This window comes from Chenopodium quinoa, unplaced genomic scaffold (assembly GCF_001683475.1).
Source record: "Chenopodium quinoa cultivar QQ74 unplaced genomic scaffold, ASM168347v1, whole genome shotgun sequence".
Lineage (NCBI taxonomy): Eukaryota > Viridiplantae > Streptophyta > Magnoliopsida > Caryophyllales > Amaranthaceae > Chenopodium > Chenopodium quinoa.
The window spans coordinates 1803560-1825586 of NW_018744128.1; the positions used below are offsets into that span (position 1 = coordinate 1803560).

The window sequence follows — 22027 nt, forward strand, 5'->3', positions numbered from 1 at the left end:
TCATAAGGAGTAATAAATAATATACTTAAAGATTTTGCACAAAAAAAATAAAAAATAAAATAAAATAAAAAAAGAAGAAAGAAGAAAAAAAGGCGGATTTTTTTTTTATTTTTATATAGTAATGACAAGTGTCATGAAAGATTTGCTTTTAGTATAGGTTATTAATCAAAGGATGAAAATTTGAACTCTCCTAAGTCGTAATTCCTTTTTTAGAGGCCCACATACATATTTGTATATTGAACATGAGAAATAGACCTCGATATTTCTTTTCTTTTTTAAAAAAAAAATAAAAATAAAAAAATTGCACAAACCTAAACCTGGCCTTGATGACTTTGATGTTTGATACTCCGTATATTATTATTGACATACTATGTTTATAAAGAAAACTTTAATCAACTAATATTATAAGTTGAAACATTAAAAAGAAAAATAAATTACACACTAACATACAAGTGCTTTCCATTATTATTATTATTTATTATCACTTTCTTAGCATGTAGCACTTGGATATATATATTAATTATCATATTTGAAAACACAATTGTTCTATACAAGTGGTCCAATGGTCCAAGTTTGTTAGATTAGGTTGAGCAGAGAATTATCCTTCATTCGTAAGGCTAAATGTATGTAGTGGCTCATACATTAATTGTATAGTAAGCCATTATTGTTCATTTGATTGATTATGAAAGTTTAATTTGTATGTTTGAAAAGCTGTACTCTTACCATGTTTTCCATGTTATATTCACTCATTAATAATTTTATGGACTTTCATTGAAGGGAATAATTTTTTTTTATTTTTTATTTTTTTTTTGAAACCATGGGAATAATTTGTAATTAAAAAAAAATACATTCTCCTTTTATAATAATTGAAACAATCAAATTTGACATACTTGTCAATTTATGAGTTTGATCATTTATATGTCCAATCAAACATTAAAATTTATTTTAAAAGTTAATATTATTAAAGTTCAAATCTATATCTATAATATATTAAAAGGCATTCCTAAGACCAAATAAAAACGTAAGGGTAAGGAGGATCGAACCCTCAACCTCTTATAAGAAAGATAAGAATTTCACCATCTAAGTCAATTATCAAGTATGTTATTAATATGTAAAAAAATAAAATAAAATAAAATTATTTAAGTGCAAACCACAATGTTTAATTAAAAAATTACTCAATTTTGGTTTAACAATGACAATTGCAGTTTTGAAAAGCCTTATCAATTGCACGTCTATAATAGGTGTAACCCGGGGCAACGCCTGGGCTACTCACTAGTTAGTATATTAACAATACTAATTGTTTTTTTAGATATACTCAAAAAGTCAAAAGGTATATACAAAGTTAGTATGTGAAAAGTGAAAAAAAAAATCCAAAATATGTCAATTATAATAAAATAATATCTCAAAATCTCAAATCAATGCAGAATTGATTCTATTTAATGTATAAGAATAAACATTAGTACTATTCAAAAAGAATAAACATTACTCCGTAGTAACTTATTACAGAGTAGATTAAATTACATACAAGGTATTTTATCATAATAAATAAATAACATTACTTATTATTTATCAATTACTTAGTATAATATATCGAAATCAAAATGAAATATCTCCCCTCATGATTCCAAGAGATCTTGTGATCAATTCTCATCATCCGCCCTAGTGACTCACTAAACAACAAAATAAAAGATCTCAGTCCAGTGAATTTCCTATGAAATTTCTCTATGTAATTCGATGATATGCCAAATTGGAAAAGTTAAAAAAAAAAACTTATAATAAATTTTGCAAATAAGGATAAAGTTAAATATTATAGAACACCTAAGTAATGTGTACAAAATTAAATGTCAAGCTTCCATATAAATGCAAAAAGCGACTTTTGCGAAGCAACATGTAACACCCATACATTACATATCATACGGATTTCCCCACCTCATCCAAATTATTAGCTGGTATGGGGTCATCAACAGCCTAGCTAGCTCAGTTCAAACATGAGCCATTTACTAGCTTAGGTAAAGCTTATTTGGAAAATAATATACTTCACTTTGGAATATTTTATATCTCACAAATAATATATTACTTTACATCTTCACTACTTTAACCTCAACTGTTCCTAGTGAAGACCTATCGTGTAAAAACTGCCTATCAGTCATACTTTCTCCTCTTTTTATTTGCCTTGTATTTTTATTTTGAGCTTCATTTCGATATTGTCCCATTATAAGCAATTTCAGTCATATCAGTCATACTCTCTCCTAATGTCTATTCCTCAAATCTATTTGCACCCGCATGTATAATTTTGCACCAGTTATTAATTTCGTGAAAAGGAACATCGTGAGACTCTTACCGTTCAATACGAGTATAAACCATGCAAACATTTTAAAGTTCTCCCTTCGTCTCTAAATTACATCCCTATTTCTCTCTATTAAATGAGGTTTAAATAATAGAAGTAGGAATGTAATTTTAGGACGGAGGAAATATATTACTAATTAATTGCATGGTTAAATACAAACTTGTAGATGAGAAAGATGGACCATGCAATGTCGGTTCACATTAAAGGAATAAAGGCGGCTTTTTTGCATTGAATTTTTAGTGAGCTGTTTAGTACGTGAGATGTCATTTGATTCACAAGAAAATTAATAACAATATTAATATAATAAATAAATAAAAGAAAAAATAAAGCTTTTTGGTTGGTTTTTATTTTCAAAAGGCAAATTCGTTGAGTGGCAAAAAGGCAATTTTGGACTGTTGTTTGAAGTTCGAACCTTAATTATTTATCTGAAAATTACTATAGTAAGGTACACTCCAACCAAAATCTCTAAGAATATCTGTAGGTCCCATTTATTCATTCATTTGGGGTTCTTACTTCTACCACTTAATTTTCATGAGTAATTTTCTTTTATAAGAAAAGAAATACCTAAAAATATTTGACAATTTAATGCATGGAAAAAGCTTTATTCTTTACACTTGTACTGTAAATATAGATTTTAATTAAGATTAGTTATGAGCTTACGACTTTCCTCTCTATACGAGTCATATTTGTGTTCATACTTGTTCTACTTTGTCTTTTTTTTAAAAGCATCTACTTATCCGATATTTAATTTTAGAAAGATGAGTTGATTTGAATAAAATTTTAAAGTGTGGTTTGTCGGAAAATTATATTTTTAGAAAGAAGTGAGTTAATAGTTTAATAAGAAGAAAGGGACTTGAGAGGACAACGCGTATCAATCCGGCCCATATAGAGAACCCCTGAATAGAAGGATAACAAGGACTACAATTGACATAAGAAGCTAATGAGTAATGATTACAGTGTACAAGCATAACAGAAACAGAGAAGAAAGCAAATACCAGACTAATTTGTTTTCAAATATCAGTTGAAAAATATGGTGAAATTAAGACAAGTAAATAGTGCCTAAAGTCAAAATGGTGCGATTATATTGAAGTAGAGGCAGTATAATCAAACAATATAGTACTGATTTATAGTTATATTATCAGTCTCACTAACCTATATATGTTATTCGTCATCTTCGCTGCATTCTATAAGAACAGGAGTTTTTTTCTTCGCCTTTTTTGAAGTTTTATCGTCTTGTTCTTCATTGATGTCAGGATCAGGATTTCCTGACGCGGAGCAATGGGCAATTTCTTCAAGAATTCTACTTCCATACTTTCCACTTTTCACCTTCCCGATTATCTTCTCCAACTGCAGAGAACACAATTTTTGTTCAGACACGTGAAGAATCTAAGTCGTCTTTAAACTGAAAAAACAGCTACTGAAGAATAACATTTACGTAGGCAAAGATTGTATCTGAGTTACTGAAGAGTCAAGCATTCACAGCATTAAACATTTGCAACTTAAAATTGTCATCACCTGTCCGCAAAGAAGTTTAAAATTTTGAAAATCAAGGGGTATATTATATATATTGAGACTTGCCTGTTCTATTGAATCTGGTTTTTCAGCAGCTAGCACGTTGATCTGCTGAGTAGATAAAATAGAATGAGGGAATATTCCTCCATGAAGTGAAGCAAGTTCCTTACGCAGCTCATCCAGCCTGAATTCCAAATTGGATGATGCTGATTTACGCTTAGCAGACTTCACAACCCCAGCTTTAATTTCCTTAACACAGTAGATTTGAAGCTTCACAGTTTTCATTCCTGCATAAAGCATTTGAGAAGGAAGCTAAAATTTGAAGCCAAGTAATGAATAAAATGCTTGAAACTGATTACATAACAAAATGTTCGTATCAAGAAAAGACCAAAGATGACAGCATGAACAAAATGATTGAAACTTCTCGAATATCTTATTACTCACTCAGTTCCAATATTAAAAAAAGAGGTACGATTTCAGAGAGAGATCCCACCTAGGTTAGATGGGGAACAAAGAGGCTTATAACCTTAAAGTCCTTAACCCTAAAGGCTACAATTGCAAATAATTTGTCCCTGCTACACCATTAAGGCCTTCACTCATACTGAATAAGGTGGACAACAAGCTCGATATATAGCAATTTCCCATCCTAACCACAAAGATCTAGACAGAGAATAATTGCCAGAAGGCAGGAAATTCACCTTGTAAGACCTGTTTTCCCAATGGACCTAATGTCACATAAGCATTTGTTGTGTACGCTGTGTGTTGAAATTCTTCTTTCTGCATACAATTATAAAAAGTGGTTAGTCATATTCCATTTAGATTCTGATTAGCACACTTGAAAGAAAATAGATATCATATCAATACAGAAAAGTATGGAATAGAAAGGAATAGGTTTATCAAATCCATAGGTATATTTATATACAGATACTTTTACAACAGTATGTCAGGTGCCAGCCTGCCAGGTTCAATCCTTTCGGGGGAATGTAGACAATAACTTTTACACCAGCTCCTGATTTTGGCTAGAGTTTACTGTGGTATATCCAAAACTTATCACAAGCTTCAAGTCTTTTGCAAAATATAGATTTCCTTATCTCAACTCCAAACCATCATTGTCAAACTTTGTTGCCTCTTGGACTCAAAAGATGGAAGTGTCATCTTTACATACATAATAATCCTCTTAAAGAGAAAACTGTTAAACTTGTAGTCTAGATAGATTTCTTTAAATCTATTACTTGTAAAATTTCCACAGGCCACACAGATAAGGTCTTGTCAGTATGTATTGCAAACGTTAACATGTTTTGCAAGCAAAATTTTGTAGCAGATGACCAGTGATCTACCCATCGACTATGAAATCTAAGAGATACTATGTGAGTTTGAAAGCTGCAAAATTTTTAAATGATGTCCAAAGAAAATCTGGACAAGACTTATATCCTTTCTTTTGGTAGGTTGACGTTTGATTCTAATTTCTGCTTATCCTTCTCTCCATCTTTCCATCCAGTCTCAATTTCTCTCTTCCCTCTTTATTTAATCCTATTTATTTTTAGGGTGAATTAGCTATCCCACAAGGTTTAGGCTGTGGACAATTATATCCATTTTTAAATAAATTACAATGGAGTTGACACAATGTTTCTGAAGCTATGACATATGTATCAACTTGGTATGCAAATGTCCCGTCAAAAAAAAAAAAAAAAACCTGGTATGCAAATGAGCAAGAGATATCAAAGAAAACCTTAACAGGAAAATTAGAGGCTCCTTACCAAAACACAATCTATAATTAGTTGGATGATAAGTTGCTCCATATGATCTCTTTTCAGGTCTGGATCTGGCAAATCAAACCAGCATACTGAAACTTAAGATGTTTATTGCTATCTAACTTAACCAGGTGCCATAGAACCATGAGATTACAAGCATGCAATTTGAATAGAAAAACTAGAGGTTTAAAACCAAAAAAAGTCCATAAATTAATGTCTCAATTTACAAGTATATGACTCACTATAGCTAGGTCAACAACACGTGAGCGCCAACATCTCACAAAATTCACATGTTAAATTCCGAGACTACTTGATAAGCGGAAGACTTCATAACAGAGCAGTTCCAGGTGTAACATACATATATCGACTCAGTAAGATACAGAATTCATACCATATCATTACTCGTACCTCAAACTGGCTCCTTGCTAAGAATTTACAGTGGTCATTTATATTTGAAAATGCATTAACACATTCACTAAGAATTGAGAAGCACAAGACATTATATCCATTATATCCCAAAATTGATATATCATCATCACTCTTTCTGCTCCATTAGTAATGGACATGACTAGATTAGAGTTGATACCGAAAGACTATGAGAAAGTGGTTTGGACTGCAATGTCAGAATGCAATTACCATGGGCTATAAACAGTATGACTGTAAATTGTAAAAGTGTCTAGACCTCAATTTTTTATTTATTACTATGTCAAGAGTCTAGACTACTATCTGATAACCTGCGGCTGCCTCTCTCTACTCCTTTTGCTTCTAACAAGGGAACTTATACAGAGTGTTGGGAGAATTTTTATGCATTGGAAAAAGAAAGAAAAGCAAGGGACACACACATAACAGCATACAGCTAAGGTTCAAAATCTGAAAGTTAGAAAGACGGACACAACACGTAGACCATATTACAAGAGTCCTGAGTTGATACTAAAAAATGATTAAGTTAATTGCTTTTTCTGAGAAATGAAGTCTAAGGCTCGAAAGTATAAAGACAACAGTAAAATTATTACACTAAGCAAACTAAATCATGCTTGCCATGTACATAAGTTTCACACATACCTAAGTCTTTCTGTTTTACTTTCATCTTGTCAACCAATTGCAACATTGTGACTCTCTGATCTTTTTCTTGTATATTTTGTATCAAAGAAATCACAGCTTTTGCATGACCTGCACATGATTTTCAATTAGAGCACATAAGAGACTATTGCACTTCTTATAAATAATATTTAAACATTACAGAAGATAACAGACTAATCTGCAAGGAATCAGTATGTGAGGGAGGGGCACATTAGTCATAGCCTATTAGTAGTGTCTTGAGGAATAAGTTAGAGTTAGTTATGAGACTTTCTATATATAGACCTCATTAGGAGGAGTAAGGATCATGTTGAATATTGTTGAGGTTATGTTATTGGGAGAGAGTGAGCCTCTCGAAAGCTCATATTAGGAGAGAATCCACCTCTCAAAAGTGGAATTATCCTTCTACTAGTGTAATTCACCTATTATCAATATAATCATCATTGTTCTTCCCTAATTTCTGCCATAGTTAGAGCTGTAATCTGGTCAGAAACCATGCTAATTCCTAGCATAATCATAATCATGATAATCACAGCTAAAGCCATAATGTACTACTGTCAAGCAATTAGTAGGATGCATTCTCTGAGAATCACAAACTCCAAATAAATTTCAAAAAATGGAAGCACTCAGTACAGCAGCAAAACGGCTTAAGGCACAAAAGAGAGGGAATATACAAAGAACTGTGACAAAAGAAATTGAATTTCTTTTCTTTATAAGAGAAAAGTTTACAGAAAAAGAAAAATATTTTTTTATAAGGAGACGAGTCACCAGGACAAAAAGCTAAACTGTCATGAGAGATAATGAATAGACATGACTGCTTAGCGAATTAACTCTCTCTAAGACCCAGAAAGGTTGGACGTCGAGATGTTTCCCATGTGCCCTTGGTACCCCTTGGGTGGTTGGAAACATCTCCTATGCCACTTAATTATTTATCAACCGGGTAATACTTCAAGCTCTCAAGACCTTTTCAAGTTACATATGGTTCAAAGCCTGAAAGCCACCTTCTATGACACCGAGAGGCACCCCCAACAGGTAATTAAGTTTTTTTTTTTTTAAAAAAATAAAATAAAAAAATCTGAATGTGTTACATCCTTCATTTTGGAGTTATATACTAATTCTGAACCCAGAAAGTTTGTACGTTAGAAAATGCTTCCCTTGGGTCTCGTGGGACCACATCATGGCTCTTTAGTGTTTGGGACCATCTACTTCGGCTCTTAACCATCCATCCAACTGGCTTTCGACACACCCCTTCTCATTAGTCCATTATTTGACTGACTAGTTAGCGTTTATAGCTATTAATAACCTGTAATGACCCTAGGATGAATATCCCAGAACTGTAATTTGCATTAAGTCACCATCTATGCCATGCCTTCCCTACTTTAAGTCTTTGGCCATGACTTTTCCCTATAGTTTCTTGTAGAAGAATGTATTCCTACTATCATGAAAATAATTATGTTAATGTTGAAAAAGAAAATTAGTACTACCGCTATCAATATCTGACTATGGTTGTCAAAAATTTTCTTTTAATTTGTCTCAAAATTGATATATGATCTAAATTACTTAGCATTGTTAACAAATAAAAGCATCTATATGACTATATCCCTTCACAAGTAATAAGAGAGGTCATTAATGATAATAAGGGCAATTTGTGAATAAAATTTCTTTGTTGAATATAAATGAATTCAATCATAACCTCATAGGTCTCTCATTCAGGTCAATCAAAATAGCAAGAAAGTAATATTTGAGTATAGTTACAATGAATTATTTTATTGTGGGTGAGGCGATCAATTTAAGAAAGTTGGTTGTAAGAAATGAAGAGAGATTTGTCATTTATTCCATGTAATATATGTTTGCCTGGCCCGCTGATCTTTGTAAGCTCATAAATAAAATATTTTCTTTATATGACAATTTAAGGAAAGAAACATTTAAGATAAAAACAGAAAGATAAGTATCATCACAATACATACAGGAGACATCAATTTCTTTGACCTCACTAGAAGATACACAATTGTCACACATCCCTGTGAAAACAACACCAAAGTATTATGAGAACCAGTCAGCATCAGCCAAAACATGTAGTCATTGTAACTCTTGAAATCTCTAAGGAAGCTGAAGATTTAAGAAAGAAAAAAATAAAGAATATACCATTGCAATCTAGCAGTGGTTCAGCAAAATGTTTGAAAAATGCAGCTCGCCTGCACCCAGTCCTTGACTGCAAACAAAATTAATTTCTTGAATATAAAAATATCATACACATATACCAACAGGTAAAAACGAAACAATATTGAAAAACAGTTATGGAGCACATTTTCTTCAATTTAAAAAGAAGAAACAAATGGACATTGAGTCCTCTGGTCCCCGCACAGATATAAAAATATAAGCATCCTTATTTGAGATCCAACCGCCTACTACAAATCCTAAATCCAGTCTTTAAATTCATGCTAGCTCAAGGATTCAGACCCGGTTTTGGATTGCTTAAGATCATTCCTAAAGAAGCAAAGAACTGAAACTAGAAACAAAGGGAAGTGTCTACTTGGCTAGTTTGTTTAATGAGGATTCGTATGTTAAATCAACTAAAAGTTACAGTTAACATCAAATGAAGAGGAAAATACTTTTTAGTGACTCTAGGTCCAAAATCCAGCACTCAGAAACTGGGCCACTTGAAACAGGTACCTGGATATAATTGTGGAAACGTAACCGATTTGAGCTTTGATGTTTTCAGAGCATACAGTGGATCTACATGACTACACCAGATCAGAGTCTGATTGTAATAGACTAACATTAACAAGGGTAATTTGGGAAATTTAGTACTTTTAGGTTAGTAGTCCTTATTCCTAAGCCTTGGTATAAATAAGGGATAGTAATATAGTATATGCATTAGCTATCATGTGAATTGTGAGGAAAAATGTTGAGAGTAGTAACCTCAAGTTACTAGGAGAGTGATAACCTAAAGTTATCAAGACAGTGATAGCCTTAAGCTATTAATCTATCTTTTTGTATCCAAATTCTGCCATTATTAATCTAAATTATCAAGCTTTTATCTCTAAATTAGTCTTTAAATCAGAAAATACTAAGTCAGTCCATTACACTGATCTGGCGCTGACCACCAGCCTTTTTGTACATCCTTGTACATCCTAAGGGATGTCGTGGAGGTGAAAAAACTATTGCTGTCAAGTACCAATCTATGGTGAAACTCACTCTACCATCAAAATACCTATTGAAAAAAAATATTTCCTCCTCCCCACCTCATGACCCTTTTTGGTTTTATGTACTATATTTTTTAAAGTCATATGCATTGCGTTTTCTAGAACTTAGCTTCTTTAACTTGTTCAGAGGCATGCACTTCTAACACTGATATATTATTATTTTTATTTTCCAAAACTGCTATGGCCTGGTCAGATACACTGTGTAATCAAATTATTTAATGATTTTAATCAACATATTCTTCAATCTGAAAGTCATGCTACTTGATGATATAACAAAACAGTACCTGACAATACCGTACTATGTCATAGAGATTCTGCAGACCGGAGTTCTCATAGAAGACCATTGAACTCTGCCAGAGAAGCAACACACAAAGGAGGGGCAGGGGAGAGTAAATCCTTCAAGTCATGATTAGTAAAATAGATTGACAGATAGGAGACCCAGAAACTTTACCTGCCTAGGCATGTCAGCAGGCCTATAGTAGAGAAGGCATTCCGCCGGAAGTCCATCACGTCCAGCACGTCCACTTTCCTGAAGCCAAGGGACATAAATCACAGCACAAATGTTTGCAGGAGAGCAAATTCGATTTGAAGAAAGAAACCTGGTAATATGTCTCCATAGATTTGCTCAGACTGTGATGAATAACAAACCTGACTGTAAACAACCCAATGTATTAGCTCGATAGGCATTTTTGTTAAAAGACAAAGGAGCAAAAAGGGAACAGATTAACGCATATACAAGGTAAAACCAGCATACACCTGTTGCAGACAAGACTGAAGAATGAAAAAGTGTATGAATAAAGCAAATGCACTGGCAAAATGACAAGGAAATACTAGGAATTCCTCTCCCTTACTAAAGCACCCAAGTACAGTCTTCATATGCTCCAATAGTCCAACATAATATATAAGGATGGTATGTGTTAAATCCAATGAGATTACTACTCAGAAACCCAAACCATCGATGCCCAAACAAATATAGCATCTCAAAAGATATATCTCACTCTCATTGCACGATAACAAAAGCTATCTAGAGCCTCCAAAGTGTTGTTGAGCTCCATAGAGCATCCACATTTTTTTTGGCATTCATAAAGCACCAAATTGCTTTAATGGATCCCCATAACCAACTACATTGAATATAGCCTTAATTTGGGTTCTCTAGAAGGCTTTTAAGGCTTGGTAGTGTATATGGTCTAAGAACCATACTTAGACCAACTCTATGCCTTTCCATTGCTTTATGCCAGTTAACCATATGACCCTCCCTATATGGCCCTAATGAAGCTTGGGAGCCACATGATGCCGGAGGGTATCTAATCAGCTTAAGAAGCTTCCTCCATAACCCACTTCAGTTGTGCCCATTCTGCAGCTGCATTGGTGCCATATATGATTTACAATGGCCTCCAATGACCCTTGTAGGCTTCCTCCATAACCTACTCTAATCTTGATATTGGGTCCCAAATGATCCTTCAGAAGTGAATGGTAACCTACAAGATGGGTTAAACCAGGGTTGTTCCAAACCAAGTGTAGTTTATGATCCATGGTATCTAGTATGACTCCTAAGGATATTAAGTCATTCTTAGCATCATCATGTGCCTGCTAAAATTACGTATAAGTTGCCAGAGGGTTTGTTGTGAAAGTAAGGAGCAGACTTGATGATAATTTCTAGGAAAGAGTACTACAATATCAAGAGACTGAGTAATAGGGATGGGAATGGGATGCATACTATTCAGCAATGATTGTCTTCAAGCTTATCAAGAGACAATTAAGAAGGTAGAGGTCAACAACATAAGGAGAACATAGCAGTGTACACATGGTAATATCAATACAAACCATCAGGTTTGTTAATTCCCATGCCAAATGCCACCTGAAAGACACGATCACAGTGAAATAAGGCAGGCATTCACCCGATAAGTATAGATGATAAACAACTGAATTATTTTGGCTAGCATCTTACTGTCCCAACAATGACCTGTAATTTGCCATTGCTCCACCTGCATCGTGATAGAAATACCAACTTAGACAAAAATATGCCAATAATCACCAATTCCAGAACCATCACTTATTCATAAAAAACAATTAAAATAAAGACTACATATTTAATATAGTCAACCTAGATATCAAGGTTCGCAAAAAGACACTGTGAAAGTGAAGGGTGATCTAACATACTCTTACCACACATTTATATTGCATCAATTGATATGTACATACAGAGAAGTGATGAGTCATAGAATGGATCGATGACAAGAAATGAAATAAAGGCAACAATAGTTCTCCTTAAAAGGGCAACAAACCCAAAAGTAAAAGCCAAGAGTAATTAGAATCAACATCCAAAAAGATAACATATTCTCATGATCAAGAAGCAGCACAACATGTTATGAGTATATAAAATACTTTTTTTAATTGAAAACTATCATTAAAAAAAGGACCCACTTAAACAACAAAGGTAAACAGGATCCACTTAAATCTACCTAAAGCTAGTATCATTACAATGGACTACATGTAAAAAGGTCTGAAAAAATAGGTGTTTTGAAAACAATTTTGAGGTGTTAAGCGGCAAAGGTGACTATATAAAAGGAAGCTGTTAGCGAATCTTACAAAGCTAATAATGGGGTGACAGCGAACATCAGCTTGTGAGCTGGGATGGTAAAATTTAAAAAATGGAAAGAATAGAAAAGGAAAATTTAACAGGAAAAAAAAGAAAAGGACAGAACAATGAATTGCTATGCTGCATGATTGATGCATAGAAAATTTAGACCATACCGCATGTGAACATTTTCACGGTCTCTAACTTCCATATCAGCATGGTAAAAATCAGCTTTAATTCTCTTTTCACGTAATTCCTTTGCAACCTATTTTTCAGAAAAAACAGAAAATTGTCAGAAACCAAAAAGGTTATAGTTCACAGTAAACTATCTATTGTGGAAGGTAAGCCGTATAACTGACCTGCTCACATTCTTTCCTAGAGAAGCAGTAAACTATTCCTGATTCATTATTTGGATATGATCCACTGATAAAATCAGCAATTTCATCAACCACCACCTTTCCAACTGATGACTTCTCCCTCACCTGTGCAAGAAAACAGAAATAACCATTGGAAACTCTGGCAGCCAGGCAAATAAGAAAACAAAGCACTCATATGTCTACTAACCATATAAAACAAATTTGGCCTGTTCACACTGCTAATAAATGTTACACATTTTTGTATATGCAACATCTCCATCAGATCAAGTTGGACTTTCTTTGTAGCAGTTGCCTGAAAATAATAAGAGAAAAGATCAGGTTTAAAAACATAAAAATTAATATATCGGACACTTGATTCTTTAACAAAAACAACTTGGCAGAAAGAAAAAAAGGGCAGGATACCGTTAAAGCAATAACAGGAACTGTTGGAAATTGAGTCTTCAAAATACCAAGGTTCTTGTAGTCAGGACGGAAATCATGACCCCACTGACTGCAGCAATGTGCCTCCTGCAAAAGAGTGACTTACTGACTCGTGCTAACAATTTCAGCTATAACAAGAATCATTGTCTATGGCAGCAATAAACACAGTTAGCCAAAATTTTTAGGATACATCAAACTTATAAGTCCCTACATTTAAAATTAATGAGAGCAGAAAATAATGCTAACACAGGGAAAAAAAAAATCGAAAACTGAGCATTTAATGATAGATTGACAGCAGAAAAGTTGCATATTCTTGTATATGTCTCAGCAGACGACCACCATTCAAACATATTCTATTTTAAAAGAAAGATTTTTTTTATTTTATTTTAAATTTTTTATCTAGAGTCCACCAAGCAAATAACCGTCTTAACTTTATTGAATAGAGTACAATATAAGTTCTTTTTTGGTTAGGAAAGTGGGAGGGAGTTAAGTAAATTGCTGTAGTTCTTTTATGATGACGTATTAATTTGTTTACAGCACCAGGTACAAAGTGATTACCATACATCAAATGAGTTCCTACTCTCAAGGAGGAATTAGCAATTTCAACTCACATCTATTGCTATGAGCGAAAGACGGCCAGCATGGTGGCACTTTTCAAGCTTTGACATAAATCTTTTACTCTTAGATATCTTCTCTGGTGTGACATACAATATCTTGAGGTCTCCTTCATTCTTTTCAAGGGCCTTGTATATGAACTTCTCATCTTCCTTGCTAGTAGTTGAAGTCAACATGTATGCTGGAACACCTAAAGCAATCAGACCCATCACCTGAAGCAAAAATTCAACATTTTATAGCTAGATTTGTTTGGTGGCAAACCAATGAATGCTTTGCTTCACGCAGCATTAGCATATATGGATATACCTGATCTTGGATTAAAGAAAGCAGAGGACTGACTACAAGGCAAACCCCATCACGAAGTACAGCTGGAAGCTGGTAACAGAAACTTTTGCCACCACCTGCAGCCATAATCACCAACACATCTCTACCACTCATGACTGCATTTATTATCTAGTAAAATTGAATTTACAGGGTCAGACCATGGCAGAAAGAAAAGTAGATTCCTGGATATAGTTCAACATGGAGAAAAATAAAGTCACAACAATGGGAAAATTCATTGCATAAATTTTCTTATAAATAAACTAAAATAAAAGAAAAATGCTGAAAACCCTAAAATATAGAAAAAATCCACCACGACAAGTATTTTAACCCTCAAAATCCCCAAAACATGAAGAGAACATATTACTTACATAGATTTAAATATTTAATACCTTTTTTGTAACACACCAAAAAATAGCCAATAAAGCAAGAATCTAGATGTTTCTTCCCCCCCCCCCTTTTTTCTTTTTTTTTTTTTTTTTTTTTTTTTTTTTTTTTTTTTTTTTTGCGGGGGTGGGGGGGCTAAGCCTCTATTGTTTTTATTGTTGTTGTATTCGGCCAGAATAGTATCTGAATTTTGAGGATAAAGACACTGAACCCACACTAGCAATTCTTTCAACCCAAAACCCATTACTTGACCCTGATGCACACAATATCTCTTAACCAGCAACTGCACACAAATTAAGCTCAACTTCAAAGTTTCCCAAAAGACCAGTTGATGTGACATACTGCCCATCAACTCTTTCACCACTTCCATGGACATAAATATGCTGCTCAAGTCAGCCATGATACTTCTTAAATTTTAGAAAGATTAAGATTAATCATTTGCTTTGTGAGAATCTATGAAAATAATTTAAACTGGACTTCACAGCCTAGAGACTAAATTCATCATGATGTTAAGCTAATGGATTCACAACATAAAAAGAGGACTCCAATAAATCGGGAAACCCTAAGGCTCAAGCTAAATAGACCATGCATTATCTCAACCCAATTCAACCTAATTTTGTCGACAAGAAGGCAAAATTTACAACATTACTGATTTGAGAAAACTATATTTCCTTTAGATTAGACAAACAAGTTGATAACGTATTTACCTCCCGCTGATTTGCACGATATGAAGAAATGCCAAAAATTTTTAGTCGGAGATCCTCAGCCTCAGAATCCCAACCAAAAGACCCTGACCAATCCTCTGGAGCAGTTGAGGCACCATCGTTACGGTGGCTACCTGATGCCTCACAATCTTCAAGGAGTGCCTTTAGTTCAGATTGTCTGGCATACAAATTTTCTTGCTGATCTAGCAGTAGCTTTATTTGATCTGCAGATCCATGCAAAATTATAAACAGGTATTACCATACCAAATTAGATGACTTATACTCAGGTATTCATTTCCTGTTTTGAAGATTTTTTTATTTTTTTTTATTTTTATTATTATTTTTTTTTTTATAGAATTTGGGTTGAAGGTCAACATATATTGACAATCCATATTAAATAAGTAGAGCATACGTAATTGCTATTCTATGTATTAAGCACTTTCTTATATTTGTGATGTATTAAAAATCAAGGTTCGGACTTGTAAATTGAAGGTGAAAAGTGTTAACAAGGGAGCGACGATCTTCTGGCAGGCTTAAGCAACTGACACTGGCAGTTAGAAAAGTTAACAGAACAGCATTATAAAAGACTGCCAAACAAAAATTTCAAACCCCAAGGCCACAAAACAATAGCCCCGATAAGCTAATATTACAAAATTCAAACCAAGACCAAGATGGACAAGGATAGACTACAAGAAATTAGACGGAGGAGTCAAATGGGAATTTTTTCCCCTTTGGAATATATAGCATCACTGCATGAAATTCTCAATTTCTTCTTTTTACATTTTGAAAACAGCTCGATACACTGCTTTGGTCTCTAGCCAGTGCTAAAGGCCTCTCTACGATACATAAAAACCAAACTTTTCCAAAACCAAATTCTAAAAACAAACTCTAGGAGTCTTCAAACAGGACATCATCATACAGGCAGTTAGATAAGTAACACAATGTCTTTTGTTAGGCCCTTCCTCTTTGGTTACCGAACAAAAAACATCATGATCACCCTAGCCATAGTTACTCTCTCCAATTCTTATTATCTGTCCATTTACCCAGCTTTTCTTATCAAGCAACATTTGTCACTTCAAAATCAATTAGCAACACTATATATGTCGTCATTTCAACACCGGATGCAATCCTACTCATCAATTTTAAATACCAAGGCAAAAACTAACAAATCCTTAAAGTTTTGTCAAAAAAAGAAAAAAAAAAAACAAATCCTTAAAGTATACTCAGTATTATTATTAGAACTTGGCTCTTACTGCTGCTCTTTGTTATTTACATGTTAAAGTTCTTGGAATTAGTCCATATATATAGAAACACATCAAATGAGCTAAATTTCGAAACTCAGAAATCATATCATACCCGAAACACATCAAATGAGCTAAATTTCGAAACTCAGAAATCATATCAAACCCCAATTATTTAATGGGTGCTTCAAAAATGTTGATTTATACACTATTTGCAAACAATTGTACACACGGAAAAATCAGACCCCAAAACTAATTTGCATCAATTATCTAAGCTTCATTTACCCAAAATTCATCGTCTTCCTCAACTAAAATGTATTCTTTCTTCACATTTTCTGGTTACGCAAAATTTGCCATGAAAGATACAAATATTTATATGAAAGATTATAAATAAAATTTACCCAAATACTAAATTACCCATAAATAAAATGCAAGATTATACTGCAATTTAAAACCAGAAAAATAAACAAGAAAAGAAAAAACCTTGAACATCTTGAAGCTCGGCTTCCACATTCAGCAGCTCTTCCAGAACTTCATTGGTGCAGTCCATTTCCAGAATTTTCGCTCTTCGTGTATGTAAAATTTGTTTTCAACAAAATTTGTACTTTTGAATCAATTAAATTAACCCCCAGAAATCGTAATTGAAGACACTACTGCCCAATTAAATTTGCGAATTAAATGAAAACTGGACAAAATGTTATGTAATGTATGCCCTTGTTATTTATCGGTAGCAATACTTTAGGCCTTTGGGTTGCCCGAATATATACGGAGTACACTATGAGTTAAAAAGGCCTACAACCATTAGCCCATTCTTTTCTTTTAATTTTAAGATAAAGTTGACTTTTTTTAATAGTTGGTCTTAAATTGATTTTTTTTTCTTTTTTTTTTCTTTTTTGAAATAGTTGGTCTTAATCGAAAGTTCAATCCAAATCAAAGTGAATTATGTTTCAAAAAAAAAAAAATCAAAGTGAATTAGGTACTGTTTTCTTCAATTTCAGCTCCAATCAATTCAGTAAATCAGAACAGGCTCTTAGTCAATTAGGAATGTTGGATATCAAAAAACATAACAAAATGGAGTAGGATAAATAACCAATTCGTGGCTATTGTGAGTTGATGTGTAAGCTTGTATAAGTTAATAATACTGTTGTATTGGGGATTATATTGGGATAAACTTTTTAGACCGAATTATAAATCGTAACACTTCGTTTATTACTTCATAATTCCTATGATCCACATATATAACCAAATGTACAAATTGAAATAACGGATCTAGATGGATTCGAACCACCAACCTCCCAAACATAATTTGGGCGCTCTTTCCATTTAGAGCTTATAGATCATGATGCACCTCACATAATACATAGTATGAAACCACTAAGCATCATAAAAAGACTTTACTCTAGCTCAAAAACAAAAAAAAAAAATTGCAGGCTAAAATCATCTCACATTGCAAGTTTTGCAACTCAGCGTCTCAGCTAAATTGATTGCAATAAGCATCATCTTTAACTCCCAGGAAGTGTAACACAAAGGAACTTCAAATTAAAAGGACAAAACTTAAGCAAATTCTAATCTATTAATCATACTACTAAATTGAAAAATAAATAAAGGTAAGACTGGGAAATAGTCACAATAAACAATCAATAAAGGAAATATTATTAATAGGTGCACATCTCACTCTGACAACAGGTATTCAACATTGAACATTGAAGTTGTGACATTGGCAAAACATATCAAGCATCAACGATCAATAGTTCAACTATTCTTGATTGCTTTGGCAATACATATTTGATAGTGCCTCATTGCTAGGCGAACCATCCATGAAAATCTAACAAACAGCTAAACTGTTAAACTTGTGCAGATGAGATCCTCGAAATCAGAACAGCACCTTGCCCACAGAGCGTAGAGTATCAGCAGTCTGGCACCTAGAATGTACAAAACCTGTAGAAGAACTTCTAATACAAAAGTGTACAAAGAGAATGATATAATTTCGATTACAACACTAACTCCAAACACGATTCAATACTGTTGTTCTCAATAGACAGTAATGTAAAATGCAAACACAAGCAAGAAAGAGCAGAATTAAAAAAGAAAAAAAATTGCTCGCTGGAAATAGATTGTTTAAATTAAATTGAGCATCAAGATGCCTGAACAGAATGCATAATAAATAAACTTAGAATTTACTTCAAGGATTACGGTGGCATGATTGCCAAATAACCCCAAATAATGTGGTTTTCAAAAATTATAATCTGTATGGGGCAACTACGTACAAATATATGCTGGTTGGTGCAGTGTCCACATATGAGGATTGGTGCAACGTAAACATAAACGAGGATTGGTACAGCAGACAATCTAGTGGAATATATAACCTATCTGTGCAGCTGGCAAGTAGTAATCACATCTATTTTGCAATACCCTCTACAAATTGCTTGGAAGTTGCTTAATCAGAGTAGCTTATTCAAGAACATAATTAGCTATTCTTTTGATAAATATAAATGCAATGAAGGGAACTGTATGTAGCTTTCCACATAATTAACCTGAAGTTCGTAATGAATGTTTTGTATGGGTAAGTCAATGAAGAGATGTTCTACATGCTCGACATTCTGAACATAAATTAAGTTCTAAATAAGCAGAATTTCTCAATACTCCGTACAAGATTGTAGGACTCCCAATTTAGAAAGATTCAAAAAGCAGAGCTCTGTGCATGCAAAAAATTTCGAAGACAGCAACTGTAAGACAGCCTTGATGTCAAGGGACTAATGAAGAGTACTGACACCACCTTAACCTTCGCAGATAACATTGCAATCTAAATAGTACGAGTAATTAGAAAGGATTTTTGATAAATATGGAATTTGATAAATATACCTTGGCAAAATTGGATCTTGGCCAAATATGTTGTCCAACGAAATCATTTGAAGTGGCTTTGCTCGATGTTGGTGCAATAACAGTGGAGTTTGATGATTCAAGCGCAAAGGGGTGCAGGGAAAGGGAGACAAATAAAGAAAAACAGACACAACACACGCACACACGGTTGGGAGAGCCGGGAAAAACCCCGTGCCATCTCCCAACAAAACCACAAAAAAGATCTTTTATTAAGATTGATGACCTGCCAAGCAAGCGCACCCGACATGGCAAAGGTCGACTAACAAGACCAAATCACCAAAACAAGGAAAACACTCCATTCTCCCAAACAACCCCGCCCATACGAACTAATACTACTGCTTTCCATCCACATAACATAAAACTCACCAATACCACATGTATTGAGAGTAATTTATCACAACTGTGAAGTACATCGGAGTATTATATGAACACACCGTAAAATTGGGAGAGCCAAACCGCAACGCAGCTATCTTCCTATACAGCCCTATCAGCCTGCTGAACCGTGCAGACCATCTGAAAATCAGCCAAACCACTCGTCCTCACGTCAGAGTACTGCAAAAGTCCTGGTTCCAACAACCGATATAGCAAAATTAAATCGATTGTATAATTTTCTAACCGAACAATCAAAGATGAATCATGTTTATAAGTTCGTCTAATCAAACCATCAAAAACATATCATGTTTATATATTCGACTAGCCGAACAATCAAAGATGAATCGAGCTTCTTAAATCGCATGAAATCAATTTCATACACGAACTTTAAATTTCAATTTCAAACCTATAAAAATTAAATTTAATATTCATGCAATAAATACAGATATAATCAATCAGATCGAAAACAATAACCAAAGACAGATTTATGCAGCAATCAAAATCTTGAAATAATTGCGATGTAATCACATGCGAACAGCCAAGATAACCTAAATTCACAGAGATATAATCAATCCAAACAGAAAAATTCACTTAAATTGACAGAAATATTCGTAAATTTCATTTAAAGTAAACGAAAGAAATAATGTAATAATCAAACTATTAAGCAATTTCTCCATCAAAAATTTAATGATCTTGAAAATTCAACGATCTTATTTTAAATTGATATGATTGAATAACAATAATCAAACAGATAAATCGATTCAAAGAAAGGCAGAGAAAACCTATTCGAATCAAATTCAAATCTCCTACGACAATCGAATCATAAAATTCGACCAAAATCAAGCAAAAACGCCGAAATATTTCAAGAAATCCATAATTTTTGCATATAAATTATAATTGAATTGAATAAATAAGATCGGATGATAGCTTAATACCTCCGTAATCGATCAAATCTGCAAAAAGTGAAGAATTAACGCGAATCGACGCAAATCAAATAAATCATTGAACAAAACTATCAATAAATTTGAAGAGCGATTAATTGATTGATTCGAAGAACAAAAAATTGTTTGTAGAAATCTGATCGAAGAGAAGAAGACATGGTTAAGAGGAGAGAGAAAAGGAATCAGAACTAAGAAAACGGGTAAAAGTATCAGATATATATAGTGGATCAAGAAAAGTAATGGACGGTTGAGATTGCATGATTAATTGGATGATCGTGCGGTTGTGCGTGCAGTTAGTTGCTTAGAAGGACTTGTTATTATGAGTTTGGCGGAATAAGGGGTCGATTAATAGAGTGGATAGAGTTTGGCGGGTTAATTATGCCACGTCATTAGGGCTTAATTTTCAATAATTTTTTTAATTTTTTTTAATTCCCACAATTTGCTAAGCTAATTAGCTTAGCTAAGCGAATAGCTTTGTCCAGCTAATTTGGTAATGCAATTCCAATGGTTAAGCTAATTATTTATTAGTTTCATAAATTGCAAGCTAGTCCTAATTTTACACTGTTGGAGTTGCTCTAGGTGGTAGGTAAACACAATTTCTATATTCTTAATTTATTTTAAAGAAATCTTTGGCAGAAAATATAATTAAGATCCGTCAAATTAATTAATGAACAAAAAAAAAACAATAGGTAAAATATAAAAATTAGGCCAATTCTATTCACATTATTTTCACTTATTTCAGGGTTTGATAAGTTTAGATAAGCTAAGTTTTGATAAGAGTTAACCAAGGCTAATAAGTTCAGATAGATAAATTCAAATTAGTTAATATAAGTTCAAATAAGTAAAAATCAAGTGAATATTACACACCCTTGACTACAAAGTTTTATAATCAAGAAAATTTGACGTAAATAATTCAAATTCGATGAATTTAGGGAATTTTAAATAGAAACAGTTAAAAAGGAAGTAAAAACAATTTCCTTAAAAAAAGTAATAATAATAATAATAAATCAAGTCGTCATCATCATAATAATAATAATTAATAAAAAAATTTAAAAAGGAGGAAAATTAAAGAAATTTGGAAGGGGCTTCTCAAAAAAAAAAAAAAAAAATAATAATAATAATAATAGAAGGGAAAAATAATAGTGATTTTACTTTAATAATTATAGATTGTATTGAATTGGTAGGTAAAATAAGATGTGAGAATAAGATGAAGAACATATATGTGACAAATAAAGAAAAGAGAAGCTAAGTCATGTGAAAACAACTTTATAAATGGATTCCTTGTGAACAAGAGCAAA

The 22027-nt window shown here is 33.2% G+C and overlaps 1 protein-coding gene across 3 annotated transcripts; it reads right to left on the bottom strand.

Moving 5' to 3' along the window:
- Window positions 1-1485: 1485 nt before the first annotated feature.
- Window positions 1486-21421, bottom strand: LOC110692790 (mediator of RNA polymerase II transcription subunit 34-like). 3 transcript variants are annotated; one of them, XM_021869865.1, is made up of 22 exons: window positions 20724-21413; window positions 17020-19979; window positions 15299-15519; window positions 14190-14336; window positions 13880-14095; window positions 13251-13355; window positions 13036-13140; window positions 12831-12953; window positions 12648-12736; window positions 11842-11878; window positions 11718-11751; window positions 10493-10545; window positions 10345-10422; window positions 10178-10243; window positions 8833-8899; window positions 8655-8708; window positions 6673-6780; window positions 5617-5681; window positions 4558-4636; window positions 3926-4146; window positions 3500-3694; window positions 1486-1670 (listed from the first exon to the last, which is right to left on the bottom strand). In XM_021869865.1, the coding sequence occupies exons 2-21, from the start codon at window positions 17084-17086 to the stop codon at window positions 3509-3511; spliced, it is 2121 nt and encodes a 706-aa protein (XP_021725557.1). In that variant the 5' UTR covers window positions 17087-19979; window positions 20724-21413; the 3' UTR covers window positions 1486-1670; window positions 3500-3508. The 3 variants fall into 3 exon arrangements, 2 of the variants coding, with proteins under 2 accessions (XP_021725557.1, XP_021725558.1); XM_021869866.1 differs by lacking the exon at window positions 1486-1670 and having other exon boundaries at window positions 3257-3694; window positions 17020-18474; window positions 19399-19979; window positions 20724-21421; XR_002505531.1 differs by lacking the exons at window positions 1486-1670; window positions 5617-5681 and having other exon boundaries at window positions 3518-3694.
- Window positions 21422-22027: the final 606 nt, after the last annotated feature.